Source organism: Triturus cristatus, chromosome 4_2 (genome assembly GCF_964204655.1).
Source record: "Triturus cristatus chromosome 4_2, aTriCri1.1, whole genome shotgun sequence".
Classification (NCBI taxonomy): domain Eukaryota; kingdom Metazoa; phylum Chordata; class Amphibia; order Caudata; family Salamandridae; genus Triturus; species Triturus cristatus.
Window position 1 is genome coordinate 263,478,009 of NC_140586.1, and position 24,541 is coordinate 263,502,549.

At 41.2% G+C, this 24,541-nt stretch overlaps 1 protein-coding gene across 5 annotated transcripts in view; it reads left to right on the forward strand.

The window, feature by feature from the left end:
- CAMSAP2 (calmodulin regulated spectrin associated protein family member 2) overlaps positions 1-24,541 on the forward strand; it is a 523,611-nt gene that overhangs the window by 409,701 nt on the left and 89,369 nt on the right. For all 5 annotated transcript variants that reach the window (XM_085601471.1, XM_085601473.1, XM_085601474.1 and 2 more), the window contains 3 exons: positions 4,327-4,409; positions 15,154-15,223; positions 18,315-20,520. In XM_085601471.1, coding sequence (XP_085457597.1) covers positions 4,327-4,409; positions 15,154-15,223; positions 18,315-20,520 — 2,359 coding nt within the window. The remainder of the gene's footprint in view (positions 1-4,326; positions 4,410-15,153; positions 15,224-18,314; positions 20,521-24,541) is intronic.

Consider the following 24,541-nt stretch of genomic DNA (forward strand, 5'->3'; position numbering starts at 1 on the left):
TGCGTCTTAACAGGCAAAAGTCTTTGGTGTTCCTGCTAGCAGGGCTGAAAGTACATAGCATAGAGGTATTGCCCAGATTAAGTTTGACATGGGAGACGGACCACTTCTGGTATCTGGGACTACAGGTTGCACACGGGGATACACAAGTGCCTCCTTTGAACATGACAAAGGTACTTGAGTCGCTAAAGCATTCAGTAGTGTCCTGGAACACACTGCCGCTGTTCTTAATGGGCAGAATAGCCGTGGCAAAAATGGTGGTGCTGCCTCGATGTCTGTACACCCTGCAAAACTCGCTGTATAATATCCCCATGACGGTATTCAGACCATTCAAATCTTGATATCCCTTTTCTGGGTGGGGAAACGTAGCAGAGTAGCACTACAGGTCCTCCCCAAGCGCTACGAAAAGTGGGGGCTTGAGGCACCCAGGTTGGACCTCTATTACTATGCAGCACACCTTCAACACGCGGCGCAGTGGTTAGATGAGGGAGAAAACTGGGAGAAGCGCCTACTCAGCGGTCAAGTGCAGCCAGAGAACCTGCCCATTATATTGAAGGAGGGTGCAGATCTACCGTACGTCCTCAAACAAACAGCATTTATATGGCAAAAGTTCATGGAACGGGTACTCAGGCAAGTGCCGTTTCACTATGAGTTGAACATGCGGCAATTGGCCCCAGTGCGAACAATGGTAGAGAATATGTTCTTGCAGGCCTGGAGGGAGGGTGCATGTGTGGTCCTGGCAGATTTATACTCAAACAGCACCTTCATCCCATTTGAACAGGGGCGTGAAGGGTTTAATCAGGGACAGGGGCAGTACCTCCAATATGTAGGATGGTGGAACTGGTCAGGGTTACGTGGCCCACGTATCCAAACATGCCTCAGACAACTGAGACTCTGGACATATTGCTTACATGCTGGGTCGAGGCATGTACATTAACATGTAAAGTATCCTGCAGTGCGCGCCCTAAACTGTTGCATTATAACTTTCTGCAGCGGGTGTACATAACCCCTGTGAAGCTCCATTGCCCTAGATGTAACAGGACCGAGGCAGGGTTTGTGAACCTGGCGTGGGAGTGCCCAGAGGTTCAGGAGTACTGGGAAAGGGTGGTAGCGAGGGTGTGCGAAGGGGTGGGTGTACCAGTGGAGGCTAAACCAGAGCACTACCTCTTGGGGCTGATCCTTAAGATCAAGAAATGGAAAATGGCTTATAAATTGCTACAATTAACCTTGGTACTGGAACGAAGGGTAGCCATATGCTGGATGAGCACACGAGCCCCGACATTAGAGTGCTAGATAAGGGATGTAGGTGAATGGTTTCTTGCAGAAGAAATGCACATGAAAGCCTGTAGAAAGGATGAAAAACTAGCCGAGGACATTGCACTCTGGAGAGAATTATGCATGGAGCTTCTAAACCCAATGGGAAATGGAAATGGTTTGAATGATACCTCTGATAGCAACAGACAAATGTAAAGTCGAGATTTGTTTGATACAGTAAATATGTATGATGTCACTCTCACATTATGTTGTAGATAAACATGCACTATTGATTTGACATTGGATTCTGCCACTAAATGGAAACAACTGGATGGAGATATGTTGAAGACTGTGTACAACCGCCTTGTTATTGTTTCAAAAACTGAAGAAATAAAGTATTTTTTTTAAAAAGAGAGATATGAAACCTTTTCTGAACTTGATTAAAAATGTGTCGAACGAGGCGACTCAACTGCACTGCACCAATGACAGCGTTATGTATTGCTATACATCTTTGTTGGTAAACCGTGTAAATCATGAATATAAAAATTTCGACAAAATTATTTTTCAAATTTCTTAAATCACAACTGGCCTGTTTTACTAATTGCATGAAATGTGCCAACGTTGTGCAAGGAAATCTGGTGCAAGCGTGTGTCTTTCTAGTGCATCTAATACACCATCAGTCATAAGTTACACCAGTTATGAAGATACATTTAATTAATACTCCCTCCACGTGTAAGTTATGAATGGATGTAGGTATAACTTTACTTTATTTATTGCCATAGTAGTCCATACACTCAATGGATTTCAAAATGGAGAGCAGTAGAGGTTCAATTCAGGTGCAAAACCCAGTCACATTTTATTTTGATGTAAACATTTACATCAAATAGTGCTTAAGCTTTATAGCTAAGGTCATCAAAAGTGATTAATGATCCTTGACAAATATATCAATAACAGGTAACACACTTTGTTGATCACATTAATCACTGTTAATGTTCTGCTGGGCAATTAAGGGCCTGCACAGAAGGTGTGGTCACCTAAGAAAGAAGTACAATAAAAAGTGTTAACATCTGCCTTATGGTATTATCATCCATGTTCCTAACCTCATTAAACAAAAGGCAAACAAACATGCATCATGTGTCTACCCTGGTTCTTGAACCTGTAAACGAACCGAGAATGCAAGCAAAGAAAACTAGTGTGTACCAGCATTCTAAGCATTGCGAATGACTGAGCCGATCTCAGCATTTCATACAAGCTTTTACATAGTATTATTATTAACAGTAGAATTAGTAGTCTTCATAGTAGTAGTAGTAGTATTTTTATTAATTATTTTTATTGTTAATAATGGTACTGTTATTAGTAGAAGTAGTAGCATGAACAAATATACTTTGTCAATGGATAAGAATTCCTCTTCTGAGCTGCAAATATCTAAGCCAAAGTATGCATAGTATTTTCTCAACTGAAAATAGTTGGGCACTATTGTTTTTTTTTGTTCTATATCAAATAATTGAAAATTATATTACTACCTACCTAAATATTACTCTTCATGTGGCACTGACATCAAAATAGCAGAGAAGAACAGAAGTTCTCATTATGTCAATTTAAACTATGTTTTCAATTGGGCTGTATTCAGTCTGAAAAATGAACCACATATGGTATAAGTTAAAAAAACAAAATTCCAGTTAGTGTCAAATAAAATATATCTTTATATGACTAAAATAGTCATGAAACTTGCTGCATGTCTTGTAGGCTGGTTAGATGCTGTAATGAGGAAGAAAATGTAACCTTCAGTTAAATGTTTACACCAGGAAACCAGTGCAAGGAAATGTAGGATCTGGGAAGACAACAGAAGCATAAAATGAGAATATTTCTAAAACTAATAGCTCCACACTTCTGAATAAATTTTGGATTATTTAATAGAAGTTAGATAATAATGATTTTCATTTGGTTTCTTAATAAAAGATGTTCATTACTGTTGATATTAGTTGCTAGAAGTATATTATTAACACGCTTAACTAGTCAGGGTTGATCACGGTTTATACCATGGTTACAAAATCCAAAGTGCGACATACAGGGTCCCCAAAACCCTTTCCTTTTTTGCACATGGTTTTTGGACTTGACCTAGAATTTAGGCTTATACACGTCTCCTCTAGCACACTATTCTCCTTGAATGATAAACCTCTCTCCCCTTTTCACTGTACACTTAGGGGCCGATTACGATGTCGGTCGTAAAGCCTCCGATCTTAGGCCGGATACTTTACGACCTACATCTTCGGTTTCAATTCCGACTGGCTGATTATGATATAGTCGGTCAAAATTGAAACCGGACGGTTATTCCAGCTGGCTTTCGACGGGCTCAAGGGGCCAGTAGGAACCGCCCCATAATCCATATGGATGGCGGTTTGCGCCGTCCGGATTACAATACATGGTTTCCGTCAGGGTTTCCTTGCTGGTCTTTCTGACATGGAAACCCTGTCAGAAAGCGTGTTTGGGGGCCCCTAGTAGGGCCCCCTTTCCCTTGAGGTGCCTGCCACAGGGTGCAGGGATTAACACAACCTCACATTTCCCTATTGGAGCATATACTGCGGCCGGTTTACAGACGTAACACATGCTCCCATAGGGAAATGTGGGAATGCAACCCCACAATGCACCCACCAAACAAAGAGTGGAAAAAGGTGATATTAGCGTTCAAACACTGAGTAGGTCAAAAATTGAAGTTATAAAAATCAGATGAAGGGCTTGTTTAAGCTCTTGATAATTTCAGGGCAAAGGCTCTGCACCACTGTGCTTTCCCTAAAATAATGATTTCTTGTACTTTCGTCTAAATGCAACTTTAGTTGTTGCTATTTACTCATTAGTAGAATATGCCTTTCTTGTGCTGAAAGTTTTCTTGTTGTATACCATCCCTTCACTTAATTGTAAGAAAATTGAGCCATTTTGTCCTGCAACAATTTCAGAATACACCATGGGCTATCTTATTAGTTACATAAAATTACCTTCTATATTACTTTCTTCACCAAATGCCGTGAGTCACATGTTAGCCATTTTAATGAAATAACATGCTTGTTTGTTTTACAGTTTGGATAATGCTGCATTTTCACCCTCTCACCCTGTGCTTCCAGTGAGATGCATACCACACCCAAATGAGTCCCCTTCGCTAGGTAAGACTTGTATATTGCTTTTTTACAATTGAGAAATGTATATAATGTAGCATTTGTAACCCATAAGTTACTGCAGAGAGTGTTTTAAAAAGAATGAGGGAATGGCTTCTGCCTTAAAATCACTTGGATTCAAGATTGATCTGTTCCTCACACTCATCCCTCACATTAACAGGGTAGCGAAAGCTGCAAGCTTCCACTTACACATTGTGAAAGAATCTGTCACCTCATTATCATTCAAGCCTCAAAAAAGATATCAATGTCTTCGTTATAGGCAGATTAGACTTTGGTAGTGCCATCTAGACATACGTTCACTAAGCCTCCATCACCCCACCACTAAAAACTGTACTCCATTCAGCAGCAAAGTTTGTTACATCTGCTAGCAAATTTCCTCACATCCCCCCATACTGTATGACTTCCACTGGCTCAGTGTATTGCCAAGAATCCAACTCAAACTCTGCTGACGCCATAATGCTATAAATGACAACAGGCCTCCATATTTGGAAGATCTGCTCTCCATCACAGTTGGCTCTGGAATTCTCAGAAGCCAAGACACCGTGCTCCTCAAAGTTCTCAAATTTAGAACCACCTCCAAACTTAATCTCATGCGCCACCTCAGCATGGAATGCCTTGACCCCTGGAGTTAATGACACAGAACTTTCTCACCTCCTTCAGGAAGCACCTCAAAAGCTTCTTTTTATTACAGATTATAAGATGACCTTCAGCAAGATCCCTGGAGATAACTCAGCTCCCAACACATTTCTGCTTACCCCTGAATTGTTGATCCTTATGCTAGAATTCTTAACTCCTATCTCCAGCCTATGCATTTCATTTCTTGTTTTCGGGTGTAATGCAGTAATACTTCTTGGTCCTGGTGTGGTACATAAGAATATTAAATACATAAAATAATATTAATAAGATAACTTATCATTGATTGTTTTCACATGACGTTCACAGAGTAATAGATTACCACATTATTTATACACATCATTTTTCAAGTTCTAAACAGTAAATTACATTTCCTCACAGCTAGACAATCAAAAGAAGGTGCTAAGTATCAAAGATAAAGTATTCACTTCATGTTTCCCAGCTCTTGGCATGCCTCTGTGGACATCCTCTTGCCAAGTACACCGATTTCAATAGTACAGCACATCTGTGCATGTTTCTTTGCCATTCTCGCACTTTTGGTGCTATTGGCGACATCCATTGTTTAATAATATTGCTTTTGGCAATAAGCCATCTAATTTTGTGAACCAGGGGAAACCCTCCTATCCCTTATCCCTCGATTACGTTTGTTTAGGTGATAAAGTACTGGTGCCTGTGCACCTCTGTCAGGATTCTTGCAATATTGGGACAATATCTCTGTATTATAGTACATGGCCAAGTTACATGCAAGAAATCACCTCTGTCTGTTTGACACCTTTGACATGGTAGGGTGGTGCACCTGTCGTTTTTAAAAGCTGCTCTGACTTGTAGTAGATTTTGTGAATGAATTTAAATTGGCTAAGTCTAAGTTTGGAAGATATCGTAGTGGACGAGCTGTCATTTTGGTTTTTCACCAGTCCCTCCCTTGCTGACTAGAGGGCCATCATCATGTCCAGCGCATTATTAGGGCTCAGTGTATCTGTGAAACTTATTTTCCTCCATTAATAAGAAGCATAATAATTTGCCCTCCAGTGGGTTATATTAAGAGCCCCTATCGGTCACAATTAGATTACATGATAATACTTGTTTTAGCTGCAGATATTTTTACATTTGTGTTAGATGTAGCTAGATTTCTTCAGCTGAAATGTTGACCATCATTGTAAAGATGTTTGTGAGAAATTGGGGTTTTGATTGAGGGGTGGTGAGGAACTGTCTGTGGCAACAACCACAATCCCTGTCAGGGTGAACCAAAAAAATTAACTAAAATAAACTGTGCTTAACCCTCTGTTAGATTGGCACAAAAGAAGTCAGGGAAAAATCCCACAGCAACTTAGAAAAATAGAGTAAAATGTAATGAATCATTTGACACAAAACAACATAAATCCAATCAGTAGAACTGGAATTATGAATTTTTAAGGTTTTAATGCAGTTTAGCACCTAAAATATCAAACCGCAAATGCAGACATCTAGTCATGCGAGACTGCAGAAAGTTGAAAGTTATGGCCGACTGCGACTGAGCGCGGTTCGGATACAAGAAGTGGATTGGGCCTAGTCTTGCCTGACCGTCGGACTTTGTAGAATTTTTGAGAAAAAATGTCTCACAAGGCAAAGTTCAGAGGTACAAGGCAGCTGGCTGTGTCTGAAGATGAGGGTTATTCGGGGGGTAACTGGACGAAGTCGCGTGAGGATTTCTATATTCAGATTTAGTGTCCTTTATGGAAGTTGAAAGTCTCAAGCGAGATGAAGCTGTAAGTTGTAGCCGACGAGAGCTCCACAAGGCCGGATAACCCTTCTGCGAGGAGCCGCTGGACGCGATTTGCTGCTGCTACGTAGTGGGAGCTGCTATGAAGTCAGGTGGACCGGCGATGCACCTTGGGCGGATGGGTGAGCATGTTGGTCCCAATCTCCTCTTGGTTTTCAGAGCACTTTTGGCTGAAGATTTTCTAAGTCTGAAGTTTTATATTTGGGCTATCCGGACACCTTTAGCCCCATTTCCAAGAGTCCATAACTGAAGGCGCACCACTTGTAGTCTCAGAACTCACTCAGGCTGGGTCTAGGATCGGGTTCAAGATGGTTGGAGCTTTTTCTGTCATTTAGGCTCTGGAGAAGTGTGGCTCACTGGTTAGAGGAGGCATACCCTGAAGCAGAGGTCAGACCCGGGACCAGGGTTCAATTCCCGACGCGGCAGGGTCTGAGCCCAAGTGTCCACGGACTCGATAATTCTCACTTCGTGCCTACTCGAATCATGGGTTCACACTCTGCAACTCTGGGCAATAGCTTGCTTAATCTCCACTGTGGCCCCCCCCCTGCGGCGGGATGCCTGGCTTTCACCTTGGGGATGCCCAGTACGGGTTATCTCACAGGGAAAAAGCCAGGACGGGTTCCCAATGCAAGCGCCGAGATGCCCAAGGGTAAAGTCGAGCGCTATATAAGAACTCACATACATACATACATCAGGAGGCTAGTTTACTAGCCTTTGGACTCACTCTGAAAGTCCTTGGTTCAAGTATAAAAGCAGCTCTGAAGCAGCAGGGCAGTCCTCCGAGGGCACAAGGCAGGCTTCAGGCAGCAGGGCTCTCCTTTTAGTGCAGCAAGGCAGTACTCTGAAGTACACAGCAGACCACAGGCAGCAGGGCAGTCCTCTGTGTAGTGGGTCTGAGGGTACACATTTTTAGAACTGGAGCTAGCTTTGAAGTGGAAGTAAATTCTAGAGTTCCTACCCCCCCTTCCCAGCGCACCCCCCTCTTCACCCCTCACCCTCACACATCAGAAGAGTCTGGAATCTCTGGCCTCCCTGCCCTAGTCCCAGTATGTCTTGGGGCACAAAAGGCTAATGTGAAGTTCTTGTGTGTGGGCTGAAGCAGCTATTCCCCCTATTGTGTGACTGTCTGGGAGGAATACACAAAGGTCAACTACACTTAGTATTGTGACACAGAAAACAGGCTGCAGGCACCAAATGGTTAGGGCAGAAAAATGCCAACTTTCTAAAAGTTGCATTTTCGGAATTATAACTTGGAATCTGACTTTACCATAAAAGAGGGTTTTAAATTATGATTCCTTAGACACCAAACATGGTACTTCCACCTGCTTCCAAACAAACGTTATCACTCTTTAAATGTAATAAGATAACCCAATGTTATACTAAGGGAGAGCTAGGCCTCAAAACAGTGAACAACAAATGTGTACATTTTTACACTCCCAGGACAGGTAAAACTTAAGAGTACATCTCCAACTTCTTAAATACAATGCAACCCTGCCCTCGGGGCTGTTTAGGGTCTACCTTTGAAGTGATTTCTATGTATTAAAAAAGGAGTTTTAGGCCTGGCAGGTCAAATTGGCAGTTTAAAACTGTTCACAGGCTGCAGTGGCAATCCTGAGACATCTTTTAAGGGGCTACTTAAGTGGGTGTCACTACAAGTGCTGCAGGCCACTAGTAGCATTAAAATTACCAGCCCTGGGTGTGTGGTATACCGCTTTATTAGGGACCTATACATAAGTTAAATATGCCAATCAGGTGTAAGCCAATTTTACCATGTGTCAGTAAGTAAGCACAAGAACTTTAGCACTGGTTAGCAGTTGTAAAGTGCACAGACCCCTACAACCTATAAAAACAAATTCAGCAAAACAGGAGGGGAGAAGGAAAAACGTTTGGGGGAAGATTACCCTAAGGCTGACAGGTTTAACATGTTTTGTTTAAAAATTAAGCTGTTATGCAAAAATTAAAGATAACTTTAGTTGCCCAAAATAGACAAATTGCAAAGATCATCAGGATTTGAATCATGCATCCAAAGGCTTGCAAGTATTAAAACTGATGAGTTAGTATACTAAATGTCTATTTAGTGTTAATGAGGTAAACCCTTTTAACAGGATTTCCATTATGGTTGGACTTTACCTCCCACAGCATTACCACATGTTTTTGCCTATTTTCCCTTGTATAGCAACCCTTGCCTTTTGCCATTTTGTTTTTGTGCTGTAATGCGGTTTAATGAAATTACAGATACAATACATCCAAATCACCAAGAGTTGTTTTCTCATGACATTTAAAATAAGCATAAACATTAATAGGTACAGTAATCTAGTTAGTGCACACATTTATCATTTCCTTTGCTCACCAAAGGAGCACTAGTGTGTCCTACCCGAACGTCATTCCTTGAACCCATGTATTGTGCCAACTTGAACTCTTATTTTCCAAAGCTGAACCCATGAATCAGCCCACCATGAAGGCAAGTATGGACCACGGAGGTACCAGAATGTGGAATTAAACTTTTGCGATTGACGCAATGCACAGTGCTATAGACATACTGCATCCACCGCTACAATTGTTGTGGCAAATATGCAAAGTGTTTCATTCAAAAGATTCTAGTGTTGCTATTCAGAAAGTAGGCATATGCTCCCCTGCTTGAACATGTCAGAGTCAGAGACTTATTTAATTTTCAGAATCGGAAGAAAAACAGAAGACCAAACATTATCTGGCAGGTTCGAGTTCAATAGAAGCAAAAATGATCCTCTATATTACAACATAGCAATTCTGAACAACATTATAAATGGAGGCGGCAAAGGCAAATGTTGGGGGGTGCTGATACCGCTCTTATTCTGGCTGAGATGGCGAGACTGACGAAGTAAGTCAAAGGAGTGCTTCAATCGTAGACTGTTTTTTTGTTTTAGGGCCAGTAGTACGACCCTAAATTGCATGCGCAAATGGGTTTGTGACCCATTTGTGCATGCAAAATGGCCCTGTGCCATGTACAATTCCTAAATAGTGAGTCGCAATTTATTTGGGACTAGCTATTTAGGAATTGCGAGTCGCTATTAGGAAGGGGCGTTCCCTTCCTAATAGCGGTCGCAATTCAATGTATGAATGTTTTGTGACCGCAACTGCGGTCGCAAAACACTCGCAAATTACCACCCTCTTCAAGGGGGTCGTAATGCAGTCTCAATTTGGAAGGGGTCCCCAGGGGACCCCGTCCACTTTCTGACTGTCTCTAAGGAAAACGGGCTGCATTTAAATTTATTATTAATTATTTAAAAGCAGTCCCAGACATGGTGGTCTGCTGAGCCCAGCAGGCCACCATACCTGGGAGGGCCTGCCATTCCCAATGGGCTCGCAAATTGCGAGAGGCTCATTAATATTAATGAGCCTCGCAATTTGCGACCCCATTTGGAATCGCAAACCTTGTTAAACACACTGTTGTACATGGCATAATGAGCCGCGCAATTTGCAACTCACAAATGAGTCGCAATTTGCGAGGCGCAATTTTGCACGTCGTGCCTCTGGCCCCTAGTTCCTTTTCAGGAGCTCTCTGGCAGTAGTTGATTGAAGATAGAGACAAGCCTTGGTTCTGACAAGGTACTTTATCTTTGGGTTGAATTTAAAAGGATTGCAGAATATTGAATACAATTTCGTATAAATGGCATGGTTCATATAAATTCTATCATGCCACCATGATTCTGAGAAGTTGTCACCAGTTGTCGGTGTCAACAGGGGTAGTATTTAGGATGCAGCAGCAGTGCACAGCATTATTTTAGTCAAAATATGGAATTAAAAATAATGGATTGCTCAACTGGATACTCTCAACTGCAGTATACCAAACAAAGTCCCTGGGAATCAATCTTGACAAGCAGCTGAGCATGAGAAAACACATAAAAACCCCATCAAAAAGTGCCCTGTACAATCTCAAAGTCATCGAAAATATCAACCCCTTCCTACCACAAAAATGTCATCCAAGCCTTGGTGAAATCTAGACTGGACTACGGGAACGTTACTCACACCGGGGGCTCCAAAAAAGCTCATAGCCCCTAAGATAGCAACACGCAACATATCAGCCAGGCTTTTTTAGGAGAAAAATACTATGATCGTATCACCCCTACTCTCTCACGACTCAAATGGCTCCCTTTAGCAGCAAGATGCATCCTCAAAATAGTCTGCATAGCACACAAGACTCGTCAGCAAGATATCCTAAAATATGGATCAGGAAGAAACCACACATTCAGGAGCACAGATCCACTGCTTCTAGAACCACCAAAGGTTAAAAAAGAAAGATCGTGTGCACACTCTGTCACAGAAAATGCACCAATAATATGGTACTCCATCCCACTGGAAGTGTGTGCAAACCCAGCAACGGCAAGATTCGAGAAGACTGTAAAGGTCTTATGGCTAGAAAGACACTTTGAACACATGAGAAAATAAAAATATAGCCAACACAGGGCATTGAACCCGCAAGGACCTCAACACATAATATCTCAGACCGGAAACTAGATGACAAGGAGCAACAAAAACACCACTTGCATTCCATGAAGCCCCACAACCCATCCCCTTTAATGATGATAGGGTTTATGGTATGGTTTAGAGTAGTATATGGTTTGTTATACATGAAAATGGATCCATCTGTATGTATCCTCTATGCTGTCTTTGGATAACAAGTTGCCTGGAGGTTCCTAGTAGTTATCAGTAGTTTATGGGTGCTACGTGTATTATGATGCTGCATCCTCTTGTGGTTTGTGTTTATAAAAGCTGTCAGAAATGTCACATCTTCGGACACTCAGTGACTATACTGTCTGTCTCCGTGCTGCACGTATTTTTGCAGTGTTTGTTGGACTCCAATAAATACTGCTATCTTCTGTGCTGACAGAGTCGTATCCGTGGTATTATTTCATATTCTTTATTTCTGATTCCACACATACAGATGGATCCATTTTCATGTATAACAAACCATACACTACTCAAAACCATACCATAAAACCCTATCATCATTAAAGGGTGACATAGGAAAAGGGGACACAGACCAGTGAACTTGATAGACATTTATAAAATGTTTGAGAAATACCCAATACAGTATATTTGCAAACACTTTGGAGAAATGATCACTTTCATAATGTACAGCACTCTGATACCCTAGGGTCATGTACGCACTGTATACAACTTTTTATAAAATATGGGGCTTTCGTGGAAAGAGGCTTGCACACTACACACTGGTACATGTAGTTTGCCCATCCATTAGCTCTACTGCTGCTGTTTCTAGTTTTGTAGTTGAGAGATTGTTTTATGCCCATAGACTGACATCATGGAATTTACTATGGTTCAGAGGGGTTTTGCAAAGCTTAAAAAAAAGGAAAAGTCTCTTTTCTCCAAGGTAAGAATAAGAAAGCCACTCTATTGGGTGGGCAGATCCCCAACAAGAATTCCAACATGCGTCTTTTTTCAGACTTTACACGGGCAGTACAGTGACAGAGAAAGAGCTTCAACACGGTTGAAAATAAATCCAAGAGACCTGGATATGAAGTACATGGTGTTTGTGGCCAGACACTGAGCGTCTGCTCACATGAAGATGTTGTACCTCGCCCTTTCCTGTCTACATACAGCAGGGCAAAATACCTGCCATAGAGTATATTGGACCATTCCCACCTCGTGGCCATTATGTGGTAAAGATCCGATGGATACCAAGACGGACAAAGGTTGAATGCTTGGGAAAGCAAAACTCAGAGATGGTGGACTTCCTAACAGAGATATTCAAGCATTACTTTGCGGTAAATGTGGGTTTGTTTAAGTCCACAGTGAACCTTAGGGTAGCAATTAAGTCTGTGCTCAGGGGCCAGGCTATTTGCATGGATGTGGCTCGATGATACACTAGAACCCAGGCTACTATGGCTGTGAATGAAGAATTAAGAAGTCTTAAAGATGAATTTATGAAGATAGCTCATGATGTGATTTGAAGACTGAGGAATGCTTCAGTAGAAAAGTATTACCATTCACGTTCGCAAAAGAGGACAAGATTTATTTTACTTGGGTATAGAGATTATAAGAAGAAGCTAACAAGGCAGGCAAATCAATAGTATGGCTAAATAGAACGGAAGAAGAATGTGCCAAGAGGGTGAAGATTGGGCTGCATCAGTAAGGAGGTACTGGTTGATTGAGCAGTTTTATTAATGCTATTTTGAATCACTTCATAAAAGAGACAAGCCCAGGAGGAAGTTAGTGATGCTTTCCAATGTTTCCAATCAGGCAAAATGCCCGGTCAAACCCGGTTTCACACTGGGATTTTAAGATGTTGGCAAGTGCGCCTGGGACCCACAGTAGAAGAGTAATTTCTCTGTGATTTAAAAATGGCCACCTTAGCTTTAATTCATACACTGGGAAATATAGAGAGGAATGTGCATCAAACCAGCCTATCTTTCTGATAAATAGTCAGATCAAAGCACTGGCTTAGTAATTGATTGGAGTAGTTTGGCACATCCGGATCTGTGCACGTTCATGCAAAATAGATCTACAAAGATGACTCTGCATTGCATGAATTGTGGTATATCCAATATTTGCAGGTGCGCCATGCATGACATGAATACAAAGAAGGCGGTGTGGGACTGAACAGCGTTCTCACCACTGTAGATTATGGTATTGATGATTCATCTGATAAAAGAAGCATGATCTCTGTTGATAGGCAAATCATTTACAGATACCTCACCAGGAAGTCTGCCCCCTTGATTAACACATAGAAACAATGCAAGCGAATTGGAGACGTTGATTCATTACAGAGAAATAGCAATACAAGCCAAGGGCAGGCTGAAGCAGTTTAAAATACTTTACCTGGTGTTCTTCAACCATAATAGAAAGATGGTATTTTTCTGCATGCTCTTTGGAACTGTTCCATGCGGAGAATCTTCTGGGATGCACTGGGTACTAATATTAAAATACAGGTAAATTGGAAACGGAAAAGTTATGTATCTTAAGGGTCTAGAGGAAGCCAATGGTCCCAAATAGGGTAGCCTGGTTGTCGCTGATGGCAAAAATAGCAGAGCGTGAGAGAATCATTTAGAGGATGAATGACCTGATGGAGTTTTACAATCGAATCCGGTAACCGCTTGCTTCACCCATGGTTTAGTCAAAACTATAGATCTGAGGTTGGTCTTGGGGGACCTCCCCGGGGGTGGAAGCTGGGTCTTCGGAAGCCTTGATGATATGACCATAAGAAATCCTGAAAAGACAATGGGTGAAGGGGTCTTGACTGCTTATACGAGTGTATTGAAACTTGTTAAGAGTGGTGAAAGCCCTACCCAAACTAAGCTATGGAGAGGTAACTGAAGGGGGGAAGGGCTGGTTTATGGTTTGTTATTTGATCATTGTTTACTGTTTGTTATTGCTCATTGTTTCTTGTATACGAGGTCGACGCTTGACCAGACGTAGTATCTGAGAGTCTCCTTGCCTTACATGTCTTTAGATTATATGAAGTGTTAACTTCTCATTCAGTATATGCCAGCTGTATATGATTGAAAACATTTACGGGGTTGGATTGTGTTCTTTTCTGTTCCTAAAAAGGTCAAATAAGGTTTGCACAAAAAGATACAGATAAAAGGGTGTGCTGGGAACCTGTGATAACAGTGGATGTTCCAAAATATTTGGCAAAATGTGCGGGCTTAGACTTTGATGTCTTGGTTTCATGTGACAATATGTTACACAATTAAGACTCTGATTTTTGGCTATAGATGGATGATGTACTTGGGCATCTCGATTCCATTACTGCTTTCTACAATGTGTACTGCTTGTATGCTCTTGGTAATTCTGCTTGAAACTGTGAAAATTGTTTTGTTTTATTGCTTGATTTATCCATTTGCACATTTGAAAACATATATTTTAAGAGAATACTGTAATGCTCTAAGAGAGGGTCTTCTGATAGAGATAAATAAGGAGGGCTGTATCCATGTTAGTGTTGTAGTCTAACCATGAAATATGTTAAAGTTCCACTCACAATTATTGTATGTAACGTTATGTCGATGACTTGAAATTTGGCATGGGTGCTGTTCTCCTAAAACAACGCTCGGCCACCTTGTCTTTCTCTTCAGTAAATTGTGATCTGATGACATCTTATAAATGTTAAACAGGTAAATACTTACTAGCAAATAGCGCTACCCAAACTAGCTTAACATAACAATGGCACTGCTACTCCAGGAATATATTTGCACACAATGAGATACTAATCCTTATTTGTATGATTTTGTAAATCACCTCAAACATAAGCACTTGTGCTTGACATATAAATACCCACTATATGTTTTTAGGATGTCTTCTGATTTCTGGATCACCTTTGATGTTGCTCTTTTTGTTTTCTTGTAGGAGCAATTAAAAGGTCTACATCTATGTCTTACGTGGACGGATACGTAGGAACATGGCCCAAAGAAAAAAGGTAAGTGAACCTGCAACCATCTCCACTCCTGGACTCATAATGTAGAACTGCAGTGGTGTAGGTTTTCCTTTGCTCCTCTCCACCCAATCCCTCCAGGGAGTTGTCCCAGCAATGCCCACCTTTGACAACCATAAAATGTCCTTTAGTGTATCTTTATCTGACATTTCTGTAACTCTCTACCACCAGCATAGTAGGGGGAGTCTGGTTAAGAATATTTCTGACCTACCAGTCACTGCTTTCCTTCTGCCTCTTTGTACTCTCGCTACAAATATTTATGACTCAAACAAGGGGGATCCTTCACTTTTATCCCTTTGACTAGTTTATCAGTCTCTCTTTAAGCACGGGCCTCAAAACTTGCTCATTTCGGTGATATGGGTAACATGGGAGGTCATTTACATTTCTTGTCCTCTGACCCTCAAAATCCCAGCAGGAGGAAAATGGTAAGCTTATCATTGTTGTCTAGTCTACCCTGAAAGCCCTCCGACTTTGTGGACTCGCATCCAGTTTCACAAAACTGAGATCTTGTTTGGTTAATTCAGGCCTTGGAAGGGGTTGGGGCCTTTATATCTGTTCATTTCTTTTGTGTGGTTGAGAACTCATAGGCTTTGTTGAGGTACACAAGCACAATCCAGTAATTTGGATCTCCACACCATCCTGTGACGTAGCCTGAGCCAAGTAGAGTTAAACAGCGTACACACCCTCTTTGGACACGTTGGGTGTAAAACATATTCACAGGAAAACAAAAGCTTTTATACACCACACATGACCTGCATGTTACTGCATGTTACCTGAGCAAGTTTGGTAAACACACCTACAGTTCATTCCCACAAAATCAAACACACCACCACTCACTTTACATTCAAATAACATATTCACTGTATAACACCAATGTGCAACAAAATTCACCAGAGATTACTCAAGAACTGCTGCACAACCAAACCCACATGACACAGCACAAATCCAATGTGTCACAGTGTCGGAATCACTATAAAACATAGTAGACACATTCGCAAGCACCCAACACAGCTAGAAAGGCTATACTCATGATAAAATGTTGCTTTCCTATAGTACTGAACACAGACAAAATACTGCAACATCTGCACCACAACATGCAATGAGGCACCTAATATATACGTTGTATTCTGCAGCAGCCAACTCAGCCCATTAGATGCATACACAACACACTTGCTAAACTTGTGCAGCACCAAATGCCATACAAATGACAATTCATTCCTCTTCCCAGGATTAAATAAACACAAACAGAATGTCCTTCTGAGACAGAACACCCCACTCTGAAGTCACACAACCCCATAGCACCAATGCCACCCAGGTGGCGTTGGGTCTGTCTCCTTTTTTGCCAACACAATTAAATAAAATAGACAAACCACGGTACTAAGACAACTAAAAAATACCCCACAGTACATAAGTTAAAATAATTTGTATTCATTTAATTGAATAGACCTTAGTTCAATAGTGACAGGCATATAATACAGAGTATGAATGACATATACATTAATTTGCTTTAAAAAGATACACAGAACTCCGTGCTCTTGATGATCTTCTTTTTTCTTTGTTTTGTACGTAATCTTGCTCAAAACAATAAAAACTTGTTTATCAATAAAAAGATACACAGAAAATTATTATAAATATATTGAAATATAGATTAAAAGGAAAAAAAAGATAATTATAATTTACAGATTAAAAGGGGTAATCAATATATCTCATATGACATGCATCCACAAGCATTCAAGGATTTTTCAACTACTGTAAATTTCAGAAGTATCTCAGGTCTACTAAAATTAGTACAATAAAACTATAACATCAATCCCTCCCACCCACAGTTACCCCTAATCAAGTAATGCAGTCATAAATAAAGTGTCAAAATATTCCACATGGTCAAGTATATAAAAGTAGTAGTACCCATTATCACCCAATATATCAGTATTAAACTAGATTTCCCTTCTTTCACCCGCAAGGACTCAGGGAGCGATTCGACGAATCTGTGTCTGCTTCTGTGGCCAACAAACTATCCACCAGGTGTTCCCATGCTTTCACCCTTTCAATTTTTCCTCGTCCTCTTTTTGTCTCGCGAAACAAAACAGCACTCTCCAAATTTGCCCATTTAACCATTTCTTTACGACATCTAGCAATTTGAGGACCATGCACCTATTTCCAGTGCATAGTCAATTCTCGCTGTGCCAAAATCAAACCTAAGTCAGTAATTCTAGTATTCATTTTCTTATTTTTAGGGCGAGGGTATCCCCCCCCCCCTAGGAGGCAGACAAAGGGTGTACAAGGGATATCCAGCAAGGTTATTCCATTAATATATTCTATTACTTCCTTCCAGAACCTTGCTAATGAAGGGCAGGACCATACCAAGTGGAATATTTCTGCCCCCAAATCAATACCCCACAGTACAATACTACTTTGCCAGACAGCGCACACACCTAGTCCGACATACTGAGCAACAAGCAACTTCCATCATCCAAGGATGAAAAATGTAAACAAATGCAACCTCCAGCTCTTTCTGACTACATTGGAAGACAAATATAACAAACACATAGGCACACATACCAGGCACGGAAGAAATGAATCAGGCGAGCAAAAACATATATTGGCTGCCCAATGGAATTCTTTCACACCCAGGCATATCTCCACCTGACAAGCACAACATACACTGGGACACTCCAGAGGTACAATACCCAGACCTCCCAGTTAGAAAAAACTAGTCATAACACTTAGAACATTCAAACCAAACTGTGGTATGTGTGAATGTCCAGAACCATGTAGTAATGTACTTTCCAAGCTGCCAACAGGCTAGGCAAGACCAATGAGATACGTGCACTGTACAAGTACTCATGACATAATATGACATAATGTACAATCAAAAAACAACCAATGATTTCTACTCCGTCCCATGAGCGTATAATTTATTTCATTCTGTGGCTTGATGGTATCTAAAACTCTGCAGCAATGTATACTATCCTTTAGAGGGGGTTGTTGTATTTTAATTATCTACAATATCTTGAGAAAGTATTTGTATTTTGGTGTCAAAAACATGATTTGTTTATTCTCTTTCCATTTAATTTAGATCTTCTGTTCACGGTGTTTCCTTTGACATTTCTTTCGATAAAGACAATAGTGCAAGTATGTCTACAACACACAGACCGATGACCAGGTCAGTTAGCAATGAGGGTCTGAGCTTGAACAGCAATCGCAATGCAAGACCCATTCGAAAACATCTGTCATTCCAGCCGGTGAATGGGCAAAGTGATTCCGAAAGCATTGACGAGGAAAGGAGCCAAGCAAACCTTGGCGAATTAGTGCACAGCGATTGCCTTAACACAAACTTGAAAAATGCCAATGACAGTGGCCAGTGCAATCTTCCAAATGGGCCTCTACAAAACATGACAGTGATTGACAAATTTGATGACAATCAGAATGAAGCACCAAGTCTTGAAGAAGCCTTGCAGATAATTCATGAGCCCCAAAAGCATTCACAGCTTCCCCAATCTGAGGAGATATCGAATGGTTTTTTCCTTCATGATCAGGAAGTTAACCTCCTTGATTCCAACATCAAAAGCCTCCATGACCTTAGATCTGGCAGCCCAGATATTATTGGAGATACAAAAGGCCTGCCCAGTCCCGTAACTGATGATACTGGAATCCATATTGCCTCGGATGACATTCCAGAGACCATGGATGAGGACTATTCATTAAAAGACTACACTGTTAGCATGGACTCTGACATGGATGAACCATCCAGATTTCATTCAGAGAATGAGAGCCGGTCTAATTATAACAGAGAGCCATTAAGTCCATGTCCCAGCTCAGTAAGTGCCAAGTCTCAGGCGGGTAGCAGTGCGTCATCAAGCTCTGGTGTCAAAATGACAAGCTTTGCTGAGCAGAAATTGAGGAAACTAAACCATGGTGATGGAAGAAGTAGTGCAAGCAGCTCTCAGAAGACAACACCTGAGGGGTCAGAGCTCAACATTCCCCATGTTGTTGCTTGGGGGCAGATACCCGAGGAGACTACTCCCTCACAGGACAGAGATACAACACAGCTGCTGGCATCGGAAATGGTGCATCTCAGGATGAAACTGGAGGAAAAGAGGCGAGCAATTGAAGCTCAGAAGAAAAAGGTGGAAGCTGCATTTACAAGGCAGAGACAGAAAATGGGCAGAACAGCGTTTCTAAGTGTCGTCAAAAAGAAAAGCGACAGCATATCCCCTCTTCGAGAAGAAGCAGCTGGGGCTCAAAGTAAAAATGATGCCTCAGACCTAAGTAGGATACAGTTGTTGAATGAAAAGGCCTCTCCAAACAAAACTGAGCAGAGAGATAATAAATATGCATTAGAAAGTGGAGAGTTCGCACAGCCCAAGTGGGCAAAGTCCCCTACCACTCCTGTAGAACCTGAAAAACAATGGAGCCTGGCAAGCCCGACTGAAGAAACTATGAGTGAAGGGGAAATTGGAGAATATACAAAATCCATTGAAAAGCTGAATTCTTCTCTAAATTTATTGCAGCAAGAAATGCAGCGCTTAGCCTTGCAGCAAGATGTGTTAATGCAAATGAGGGAAGATCAGCAGGCCTGGGTGATTTCACCTCCACAACCCTCTCCTCAGAAACAGGTTAGAGAGCTCAAGCCGACCATGAAGCCCACAGGATCCGTGTCGCCAGTACAGTCCTTTACATTAGAATCCCCCCGGCCTGTTCACCGATCTCCACAGATTACAAACAGGAAGACTGTATCTTTCCCACTAAAGTTACAAAGGACTCCAAGGCCAAATGAACTAAAACTATCCCCCCTGAATCGTACTTTGACCCCGCCTCAATCTGTAGACAGCCTCCCGCGACTCAGACGGTTTTCTCCAAGCCAGACCCAGACAAGATCGTTTGTTTGTTTTGGGGATGATAGTTCTGTGCATGAGCCACAAGCAAAGGAAAGCCCTTTGGAAGAAAGCAGGTCTATGGATGAGGTAGCAGTTGATGAGCCAGGAATAGAAACATCTCTAGGACTGGAGTCACAAGAATCAGAAGCAGAGGAGATTAGGCCTTACGCATCCAGCGTATCAGAAGTATTAGCTGAACCTATCACAGAAACTGTCTGCCTCACGCGGAAGGATGATCAGCTGCCCTTCATGAGTTTTTCAAGTCCTAAAAATGCAAATCTAATTGAAGTTTCTCTTTCGGATTTGAAACCACCAGATGCAAATCCCCTTGGAGAGAACGACAGGGAAAGTGAACAAGAGCGTTTTGAGGAGGACCAAAAAGTGTGCTGCGGCTTCTTCTTTAAGGTAGGACTCTAAATACAAGGATTTAGACAGAGATGGGGCAGAATTGCACTCTCGATTTCACCAGCCAGGCTAGTAAGCATTACATGTTGTATTTACTGGCTGTTCTCGCCACAGATTATGTGATTTCTGTGGTCTTCGGTGCTGATGAAGAATATATTGCTAAAACAAATAGTCGAAATATAGAGTAACCAAAATAAAGATATACTGAAGCAATAGCCACAAAATACTTCTATAACATTGTGAATATTATCAAACCATAAGGTAATCTGTACTTTCTAAATTATTACATTTAATTGATATTATTTAAAATATGTTTACAATAAAAATAAAAACAGTTGCCAGAATAATTTTAAAGGGCAGGCAATGCAGCTTGTGGAGGAGGAGGGCTATTTGGAGTTTCCCACTATTTGAGGTTACTGTTAAAATAAGCTATATTAATATTAAAGTGTCTAGGTGTAGTTTTCTGACTTTTTAAAGAAGGTTTTCTGATTTGGGGTTTAAATCCATTTCAATTTCTGGGGTACTGTTATACTAGTTCCATTTCTGATCAATCCTTACTGATTAGGATGATAAATATGACTGATCTGTCCATGGGCAAGAATATGCTGTACCCGTACCCTCCTCACATCATGTATGTAAAAGTGGGGCAGAACTGTATAAATGTTCAGCGTCTGCACACTATTCTTTCATGATGACAGCAATTAGGTTCATTGTTTTCCATGTTTGCACCCCATAAGTTTAGTTTAGTAATTTATTTAATAAGTTTAAAGAAAGCAAAATTAACTATACTGTTGTGCACTATGCATAAGCATTAGATATAAATAAAATGACAAAATAACTTGCGTTATTGTTTTGGAATTCATGAAAATATATCGAGATTTTGTTCGTCATTTTTATTGGGAGCTGGCGAGAATAAAAATACAAAATTGAAACATCACATCACATATGTTACGTCCATACAACTATATTACAATGTCTGTGTAACCGTGCAGAAATCAGTTTAAAAAGAAGTAGATTGATACAGGTATGCAAAATGTAGGCTTGAGTATTTCCTGCTAGAGATATATTCAAATTAAAATACATTATTATTTCTGGTAAACCAAGCACGACCATTGAGGTCATCTATCTACCCAGCAATTTGCAAGCATAAGGCCGGTGATTGTCATGCTTTTAAAAACAAAAGGCCTCGTATGTCTCGGCATAGTGATATCTGAGCCCAGCTCGAACATAATACCTTTCTTTCTTCTAGGAATACCAGTATGACCGTTTCTTTTTTGAAAAATGCTAACTCAGGAAATTATTAATAGAGGCACAATTTATTTAATTCATTATTTTTGGGTAATTTATAGAGCGCATCAGGCACCCAAACTGGGTTTCTTGGCGTTGAGAAAAATCCTACACTACACACTGCATGCACACGATAACAATATTTTTATGGTTTTTTTCTCTGTTACACTTCCCTTATTTTTAAGCTTATGTAAACCTTGATCTTAAGATGATTGCCTTGCTCCAACATCTGTATTGTTCTTTCACTTCCATTACCATTTTGTATGTAAACTGTTCCATTGATTGTTGCTTGCTCTTAGTTCTGTAAAGCGCTCTGATAGGTTAGTTTCTGTTTGGAGGTGGGTAGTCAAAACATTCCAATGGGCGGCGGCAGCCATTGTGAAGGCTCTGCCCCTGACTGTTTACTACATATCTTAGGGACCATGGACTGATTCTGAGTCGCACATCTAAGCTGGCAATGTGATCATGCCAGCTAAATCTAGTACTATAACAGCGAGCTGTGTAGCATTGTAGACAGCTTTATGCCCTAGATTTAACAATTTAAAAAGAATACATTGCTTCATCAGACATCAGCGTAAGGAGGAAAGAGCAGTGGAAATATGGTCTCTCGCTCAGAGGCCTAGTGCAATTCTAGCAGCATAGTGTTGGATTAATTGCAGTCTACGTACATAGTAAAACAGGAGTTTGAGGTAGATGGTATTACAGTAATCCAATCTATATGATTTGATTGCCTTCAATATCTGAAGTTTCTGAAATAGGTTTAATAGATGGAGAACACGCTTTAAATAATTAATCTGAAACAAACTGCATTTTTTCACTGTGGATAGTTACTTGCAGGAGAATTATTATGATTCCCAGACTTTTTAGAACAGTGACTGGTGAAAACAATCTGAAAACATATCTACAAAATCAGCATCACTATCACCACAATTTCAAAACTAATGGCAGTAGTGATTCTTTCGACTTCACGTGTCAATATCTCAAAACATTTTTTTTCTATATATTGCACCAACTCCTACAGTTTCGACTGCCCACAAAACTCAATATTGATCAGAAATACTTTTTTGTAGTAGGGCAACATTTTATATGTTTGTTTTTCTCATATATCCAGGATTCTGTTGCATATAGCTGTAATCACTCTAGATCCAAATATTCATATGTAAAGTCTTTCCTTTTGGTGTAAATCAATCTCCAAGCATTGGTATTTTTTTCAATGTTCTTTATTGTTACTCAGTTTTCAAAAAAATGTTGGCTGACCCAGCCAACATGTTTCATCCCTTATAAGGACTTCATCAGGGCAAACAATTTTATTAAATTTCCTTGGTGTCATTCTTTTAGATTTCATCATTTTCAGTTTCTTAAATCCATGTCAATCAAATCTCATTTCAGGCAACAACAAGTTCCCGCTTCTCCTTCAAATTGATTTACAACAAAAGGAAAGACTTTACATATGGATATTTGGATCTAGAGTGATTACAGCTACATGAAACAGAATCTTGGATATATGAGAAAAACAAACCACTAAAATGTATTTCTGATTAATATCACAACAGCGTGGAAGCAAAGATGTTGGGCTTATATCCCTGTAAGAAAACCATTTATGGGTATAGTTATTCTTTTTACAGTGCAAAGTCAGGACACAGGGGAAATGCTTCCTTTGCGTCCTGAGTTTGATTATTTTTGTTTTGCTGTTACGTGCAGTACTATGTGCATATTGACATCACAGCAGAACAAAAGTGAAAGCAGATCACACTAACTGCACTGACTACTTTCACTTTTGACCGGTACCGGGGGAAATAACTCAGCCCATGAGCACCAATCAACACAGGAGAGGCAACACTGCAATGGAGACAATTTCACCTTTCTAGTGCTGACTTCTTGCCTCAGGATCACTCTCAGAGGCTGAACTCCAAGCAGGGATTCACCACACCACTGGACACCAAAGACATGCCTATGGGGGAGCCACCCCATTAGCATGGCCCAATATTTCCCCATTGGCACAAAAGTATTTCTGACATTGGACCCTCTGATGGAGCAGTAAGCCAGGGAAAAGGTCAATAAAAGAAGGGGTAGAGGTGGAGGGGGCTCTCCTAGGTATCAGACATGGCCCCACCCAGAACAGTTTTTCTGCCTGCCCCGGGGGCAGATAGGAGGTGTTTGAAACCAATCTGCCCGAAAGCCAACTAGACATCAAGGGAAAAAAGTGCAATTAAAAAAAGGGGTCGGGCTGACTACCCAGGCATCGGGTCATGCCCCACCCCGGAAGGGACTTAACAGTCTTTGGCACTACAGTGGTGAAGGGGCGAGTGACCCCTATTGTGGCACCCGGGGATGGCAGAAAGCTCTTTAGATACCAGGGGGAAAAAGCTCCCCAAAAAAGCCGTAGGGGCAGGCAGTTCAGCCCCTGGGCCGTACCTTCACCCCAGTTTGGGACCAGTAATCTTTCTGGCCCCACCTGCGGGGAGTGGGCAGTGAGCACACTAGACACCAGGAAGAATGATCCAGAATAAAAGAAGGGGTGGGTGCAGCCCACCCAGGCATGGGACTGTACCCCAACACCATAATTGGCCCAACAGTATTACTAGCCACCTTGGCAGATTGTAGGGTTTGCCAGAAATCCACTCCGACGGCAGACATCCCACTAGACGCCGGGGTAGAGTGGTAGAGGTTAGCCCAGGCATTGTCCCCCACGCTAGTGCTACAACTGTCTTTCTGCCCTCTTAGAGCCAAAAAT